General features: G+C 45.1%; 1 protein-coding gene across 2 annotated transcripts in view; it reads right to left on the reverse strand.

Annotated features, from left to right (window-relative positions):
• Positions 1-7,404, reverse strand: part of TJP2 (tight junction protein 2) — a 70,754-nt gene extending 63,350 nt beyond the window's left edge. For both annotated transcript variants that reach the window (XM_040620263.1, XM_040620262.1), the window contains exon 1: positions 7,269-7,404. In XM_040620263.1, the coding sequence (XP_040476197.1) occupies positions 7,269-7,328 (60 nt within the window). In that variant the 5' untranslated portion in view covers positions 7,329-7,404. The remainder of the gene's footprint in view (positions 1-7,268) is intronic.
• Positions 7,405-7,645: the final 241 nt, after the last annotated feature.

The following is a 7,645-nucleotide window of genomic DNA, read 5'->3' on the forward strand; positions in this document are numbered from 1 at the left end:
CAATCTGTGCACTTAAGCAGCGTAAGTAAATATTGCTCCCAGAGCTTTTATTAAAATTCAGATTTAGGTCTGCTGGAAAGAAGGCCACCGGTATTCAAGATGAACCCAGTGCCTCTTCATTTCAGTGTGTCGCCGCCTGCCTGTTTTTAGACTCCAACAATAACACCAGAAGGAAAAGCACAAATGCTTCCAGTTCCATTTCTGGAAAATCTCAATGGGTGTCTAAGATGCCACAAATCTCTCTCCCCTCTTAAAACTCGTGCAGACACTGAACAGACCAGCCAAGGTAGGCAAAGTGTTCTGCCTCAAGTTATGCTGAAAAACTCAGAAGTGCCTGAAGTGACGGTAAAGCTCGAGCGACAGGGATTGATTCTGCGTCAGTCAGTGAACAGTGAGGGCCTGCAGCGGTACCCAGGAGGCTCACCGTCAGCCCATCTGTGAAGACCAGGCTCCCAACTCCGGGCGGGCCTTACCTTGCTTCTGCCACAGGCAATCTGGGCCCTGAAAGAGAGGTCCACGGGAAAAGCAGCGGGTGCTGGAGACTCCCAGTATGCAGCTCTTACTGGAAAGAGAGGAGGGGAAGAAGAAAGAGAAGAACGATACTCAAGAAGCAATGCAAGGTGACTGAAGATAACTGGCTTGGGCTGCAGAGCAAGGAAGAGAATACAGCACACACTGTGGTGGTACATTATTTAAACTGCAACTGAATAATAGATCTTTCCAGCACTTCATGAGCTAAACAACTACTGCCACTCTTGGGTTCTCAGTTTGTTCTTTAGAAAAATATCCTTCAGAGAAAATCCACTGGACCTCTTCTTAGAAGAAAAAAACAAAAAGAAAGAAAACAAACAAGTTTTTTAAGGAGCATGGAAGCACTTTAAGATGACAACAACCCATAGAAATTATTTAGAATGTCCTCTCAGCTTTATACCCAACCGCTTAGAACCCTAAGCACCAGAGAAGACTTCAGAGACCTTCAAATACAACTACTTATTTCCTTATAAAGAAACTTCCATTTACATGCCTTAGCTGCAGTCACCCAGCTAATTAATACAGCTTACACATCACTACAGAAAAGGTCAGTACATAACTCTACAGGTTTTTTTCCTACTCACAAACTATCCATCCACTCACTATATAAATGTCAGGAATCCACTCTTCTGAGTTCCCACTGAGTCTTCAATTCTTACTGGTTTATGCAACAAAAGCCTTCCCCAGATCCGGTCGGTTCAATGTGGTAAACTTAGTGGATATGTTTGGTAACCTGTCAGTTTCTGGGGTTACCCAGATGACTCAGACCAAGGAGGGGCTCAAGGCAGACGGGAAGTGACTGGCATGGGGCAGACATGATAAGGGCTCTCATAAATACTGGCATGTGCACACCAACCAATCACGGACAAGAAGGAAATTGATTCGGCCTCAGTGAAGAAGGGTAAGGGAGGAACCAGGCCTCTAAAAATGAGCTCACAGGGACATTCCTTCTGAACGAGTCATTCTTTTCAAAAACAGAAATGGTTAGTTTTGCTAATTAATTCCCTCAAATAATTTCATTCTGCTTTTGCCAGATATATTTGTGAACGGTCTTCTGTGGACTGAGAATCAGCTGGTTGCCTCTCAGAGCATACACTGCCCTCCTTCCCAACACAGACTCGGGGTCTCAGGTATGCTCTACTACATAAGGGATAAAAGAAACCCACAACCTAGAACTTGGAACTCCACCTTTATTACATGACAACAAATGGCTCTCAAAAAATGGTTCCCATCAAAGTCATATTCGGATCCTTATTTCCTCCTCAAAGGAATGAAGATCTCAGAAGCTACAAGTCTGAGAGAAGTTCATTTATTCCTACTGATGATTAGAAAGCATTATTTCCCCCGTTCACCTTCAACTCGAATGACAAAATATAGAGTATCTGCAGTGTTCTTTCATCTCTACCAAAGCTTTTCTTTAATACAATGGCAAAGATATAACTGGACTCTAATCATTACCTGTTAATTACAGCCTAATAACTGTTACCTACCAGGAAGACTATCCCAATAATCGTCTCAAAATGCATTATATACATCCCCCTCCAAATGCCTCTGGCTTGTCACTAACTATAAATATATAACTATATATTTAGTCTCATACAGTGTCTTATCAGATGAGGCATACAGTAATTAAAGTTTCAGAAGATGATGCCATTTTTTTCTTGTGAACATAATGTATATATTCATATGGCTGATTAAAGTCTACAACAGAAAATAATAATTGCCCTATTAATTATTTCTGAAGTCCGTCTTTATATATGGACATAGGTAAAATTTAGAAAACATGTGCATTAAAGGATGGGACATTAGATCTTTGCCATAATTAATGGTATAATTTTGAAATGTTTTTCAGTCCAGCTTCCTAAAACACAAAATTTTTATTCACTCCTAGCATTCCTGCCACCCCCCCAAACCTCTCCCACACACATGCAATGTTGGGAGAAGACAAATAGAAACAGAAACTATAAGCCATGAATATTTTAGTTAGGCTAAATATTAGTCTGAAAGTTAACATAAACCTAATTACAAAAATGCATATTGCTATGGTCTAAAAATGTATAAGGTATGGAGGCACCTGGCTGGCTCAGTGGATAGGCATGTTAACTACTGATCTTGGGGTCCTGAGCTCGAGCCCCATGCTGTGCGGTAGAGCTTACTTTAAAAAAAAAAAAAAAAGTACAAGGTGTATATGTGATTAAGAAAGACTGCATTATGTTTTTAAGGTTAAAGACCTGATTTAACTATAACCATCTGGCAGAGGCACTAAACAAACATCTGCGTGGATTTAAAATGACTAAAGTACAAGTTACTAACCGAAGGCTTAGGATTTCACGTAAAAGGTGTGCATGCACACACATGATTAAGGATTTTGGTGACTGAAACTAAGTGTTTTCTATTCTGGTTTTACCTAACTACCATGACCATGAACTTCAATTGCTCATTTTTCCAGGTCAAGGCAGGGTTACTTTTTTTTTTTTTTAACCTCAAGACTTCCAATTCTTACTACAATCCTTGTTAAAACCTACTTTACAGACCAACATAAGCAACATTTTTTAAAAATTAAATGCATTTCCGGGCACCTGGCTGGCTCAGTCACTAGAGTGTGCAACTCTTGATGTCAGGATTATGAGTTCAAGCCCCATGCTGGGTGTAGAGATAACTTTAAAAATTAAACCTTTAAAAAATAATAGATTAGATGCATTTACATGTGAGGCTATTTGGCTCTCTGCCTTCTCCAGCACTGCTAGGTCAGGAAAGCAAGCTGTGCTCCATAGCAGAGTGATGTCCCCCTGCGATGCCAAAGTGTTTCCTCCATTTTCAGTCCATCCTTTCACAGGTGTCACACCAGCAGACCTCGTCTGACATTCCTGAAGGTGTGGTCAAGGTATACGCAGCTCTCCATAACTGAACATCACACTCATATTTTGAAGAGTTATTACCAAGTCCCAGATTTCAATGGCTGTGTTCACAATTTTTGCCTTATTCTCATATCACTCATCCCCAAAATTTATTTCTCTTACATCAAACTTTTTGTTTTACTTAATACTTATTGTGCCTCATTCTAAGCAACCTGTCCACAAAATAAGTGAATTTGGTAGCCGGCTTTATATCTTTCATCCTTGGAGTACAATATTCATGCACAGTAAGTGAAAAATAACGTGCCACCTCTAAGTCTGTCTGTGTAACACACTTTAGAAAACATTATTTAGGGAACAGGAAAAAAAAGGCAGAAAAAAATGCTTAATTAACATATCAGACATTTTTTCAATACGACAATCTTCAGTCTCTCTTCTGAGCTCACAAGTTATTAAGGCTGATGAAACTTTGGATGCAGTGGCCCGCCGGATGATAGAGGCTCTAGGCCCCTTAAAAACAGAATGAAACCATCACCGTCATGGGAAGGCCTCCGCATGCCCATCTAGGTTCTAGAAGTGAGAGGCCAAGTTAAGTGCATTTCCTAATAAAGCTGAAAACGTGAGAGCAGACACTTTGCAACTCCCAGCTCTAGCCTTGTGTGCAATAATGTAGGTGGCGTGCAAGCTTAGCCAGCTCTATTTCCCAGGTACCTGTCAAACCTGGAACTAGCGATTGCCAGTACTGAATGCTAGGACTGAGTGCCTGAAAACTGTTTTCCACTGCTGTTCCATGGTCTTTAAAAAAAATTTTAATGGCAAAACCACCTTAGATCCTCATAAATTCGGTAACTATGTTGGCCTCTGCTAACAAGGGTCATCATAAAAATTCCTGTGGGGGTGAAGTAGGACATAAATAGTTTTAGGGAAGATTTCTTTTTTAACCTCAAAAACTTCACAAAAACTCTGGAGTTTTTAACCCCCTAAATAGGTGTTAAATCTGACCGGTGAGTCTATGTTTCTGACCCCAGTCCTTGGATTTAGGAGCAAGAAACTAACCCAGTGACACACCTCAGATAATCTTTCTGCCCCCCTCACTGTACTCCCCCCACACCTGCACATCAATCACACCCTCCTATGTTACTACAGCCCAAATCACCTTCAATGGAAAATGCCTTTCAACACCAAGGCTGGCTAGTCCAAGGCCATCTGGCCAACAATTGCTGGCCCCGATTACTGCTCAGAATCTAATCAATGAGGCGTTTTATAGGGAGTCAGCTCTCAACCTAGATAAATTAATCTGTAGCCACAACTCCTTAATGGGATTTGTTTTAGGGATTAGGCAAGGAATTCCCTGATGGCTCATATTCTTGGTAAGAGTATGTTGAAAGTTTCAGCTGTGATTACTAACCCTTCCTCTTAACCCCACCCCCGCCACCCACACCCCCCTGCCATTCCCGGCCCAAATCTGCATGACTTTGTCAACTACAGCCGGTACTACCGTCCACAGGACTAAAGTGGCCCCGCCTAGTTTCAAGAACTCACCTGTCTCTTAAAAAAGAATACCTTCAAACGAGAAACCCTTTCTCAACTTAAGTCACTGCAAGGATTTTTACATATCCCTTGCATTCCCAGGCACTCTGCAAAAGATAAATGGCTGGCTGTAACCTTTTGTCAATGTACAAAGAATTAGATCAAAAGTTAAACAAATGTAGGCAGAAGTCCTCGCAAATGGAATTCCGGGGGGGGGGGGCAAGGTTAAAATTCATTGGTCTCAGGCATTTCAGTGCCTCAAAAATAGTAATATTCCCTGTGTAGGGGGTGGGGTGAAGTGTTTAACGGGAAACTGGTTCCCTTCTTTGTAGGGAAAGTCAAGTCACTAATCCATTAGGGATTTTAGGACTTCCCCTCCCCCCAAGTTCTCTCACTGGCATTCAAGGCCTTTCAAGAGTATGTGCTACTCTTTTTACCTCAGCTCCTGCGTAGACACCTACCTGGTACCTCCTACCTGTACTTCTAGATCCTACCTCCCAGGACCCAGCACTTCGAGCTTTCAGCACTTGTCCTCGTTCTTACTGGTAGGTACCATTTACCTGGCATCCACACATGCCCAACACCTTGACATCATTTCATGCAGTCCTCACTCAGCCCTATGAGGTAGGTGTATTGTTATTAGCCCCATCTTCTTTACTGGCTTGTGCTGTAGGTATTTGTTCAAGTGCGGCTATTTCCTCCCAAAGAGAATCTCTAAAGGGAGCGTGCGTAAGGCAGTCCCACCGTGCCCGTATTCTGTACTGCAGAGAACGCCTCTGTATTGCACACGACCCGCCCCCCCCCCAGCCACAGGTATCCCAGCAGAGTCTAGTCTCCAACAGTCTAAAACGTTCAACTCTAATAGACTCTTGAAGGATGAGTCTTGCTCATCTCGTACCCCCCTCAGAGACCGCCACAGGTAGGTGGTGCTTGTTATTAGCTGTGTGGTCATGAAAAAGTGGCAGCAGCCATTTCAAGGAAAGAAATCCCACTTCCTCAGTCTCTGGTAGCAGCTCTGAAAAAGCTCATAAAACACCCCAAAAGCCACCGTTGCCCAAGTGAAGCACCCCTTCTCTCATCTCCCCAGAGAAGCCACAGCACCCCATCCTTACTTCTAACTGGAACTCATCATTCTTAATTATGTGCATGCTTTCCCGACAAGTATAACAGAGGCACTCTCTTTAACACTTGTATCGCCCACAACGAAGTGAAGTTGTTCATGAAAATTTACTGAATAGTCAAATTTCATTCGTAGGATATTTAATGCTACAAATGCAACTACTCCTACTCCTCACAACATCTTCTCAGGCGTGGGTGTAGATGTTACCCTCCCCACTACCCCACTACCCCCCCCCCAGGAATGATTCTGACAAAGCAGGGCTGGTTCTCCCAAAACGACTGTCAGCACACCCAGCACAGACCACCAGAAGGTCTGAAGCAAAGGGCCCCTTTCCCCTCTACGAGGATTCCCCAAGCTGAGGGAGGGTGTGTGGAATCACAGGGCAATTTCTATGATGGGCTGAGTCTCCGCTGGGAACTGCAGGGAAACCACAACCATTATTACTCAGACCAGACAGCTGCCAGGGTAGCAGCACTGCCCAAGAACTGAAGCTAAAATAGAGGTGGGAGGCTGTAGTCCATTACTAAGCCCTGGAGTATTCACTCCCAAGTTCGTCCACATTTCAAGAATGTTAAAGCCCTGTAGTCAAAACCCTGATTATTTATAACTTAAACTACTGTGCAAAAGCGGAAACTTGACAAATGAAGACATAAAAGAAAGGGAATGGTGACAGGTAAGATAATACCAGAGTAGAAGGCATTCATCACTCACTCTCTTTTTGTGGCTTCCTCCAAAACCCCATGTCCAGTCCCTACTGAAAACAACCTTTACTTGTCTTAGAGGCAGCTGATTAAAAGGGGAAATGAGGCTCCTAATCTCCAAAGAGTTGTCAGTTTGTCTCACACGCACATGCCTGTAACTTTGCTTCAAGTAGAGTATGTGGTCTGAACAGAGAAGGAAAACACAAAGGCATGCAGCAGGCTGCACAACAGGCAGGACGAGATGCCTTCAAGGTAGCAGGGATCCAGGACAGAGTTCAGGACAATTTCCCCTACCCTCCTGGAAACTTCATCTGAAACCCAAATGACTTCAGAGAGGAGAGAAAAGGATCAAGGAGCCTTGGAGGCCATGAGCCACCACCCGCTCCGGTGAAATCTACCCCCTGCCCTCCGCCCCACGTTCAGGTGGAAGAGTAGCAGCTACCTACCGCACAACAGGAAGCCCACCACGCGCTCCCACGCTCGTTCCCCGAGACCTTTCTCCCAACCAAGCGGACTCGAGAGGGCACTTACACGAAGCCAACCTGACAGCTCCCGCCGGGGTGGAAACCCGCGATCTCCTCGCACCGGCATCTCGGGCGCAAGTCCCGCCTGGGCTCCCCTCTTCCTTGTTGTCCGCGCAGCCGATCAGTCCTCGGACCCGAAGCCGCGGCTGCGGGACCGCCGGTCCGCGGGGCCCACCCCTTTGTCCCTCCTCCCGCCGTCCGCCGCCCGCCCCCCACCGGAGCGCAGAGCCTCTGCGCCGGCCGCCGGACCCGGGAAACTCTCAAATGGGCCGCTACCACCCCCGCGCGGCCGGGGGGGGGGTGCGGGGAGGGCTCGCAGGGCCAATCCCCGAGGCCCCCGCGACTGGCCGCTTCACAGGCGACTCCCGGCAGGGGGCGGGAGGG

Source organism: Ursus maritimus, unplaced genomic scaffold (genome assembly GCF_017311325.1).
Source record: "Ursus maritimus isolate PB19 unplaced genomic scaffold, ASM1731132v1 scaffold_34, whole genome shotgun sequence".
Classification (NCBI taxonomy): domain Eukaryota; kingdom Metazoa; phylum Chordata; class Mammalia; order Carnivora; family Ursidae; genus Ursus; species Ursus maritimus.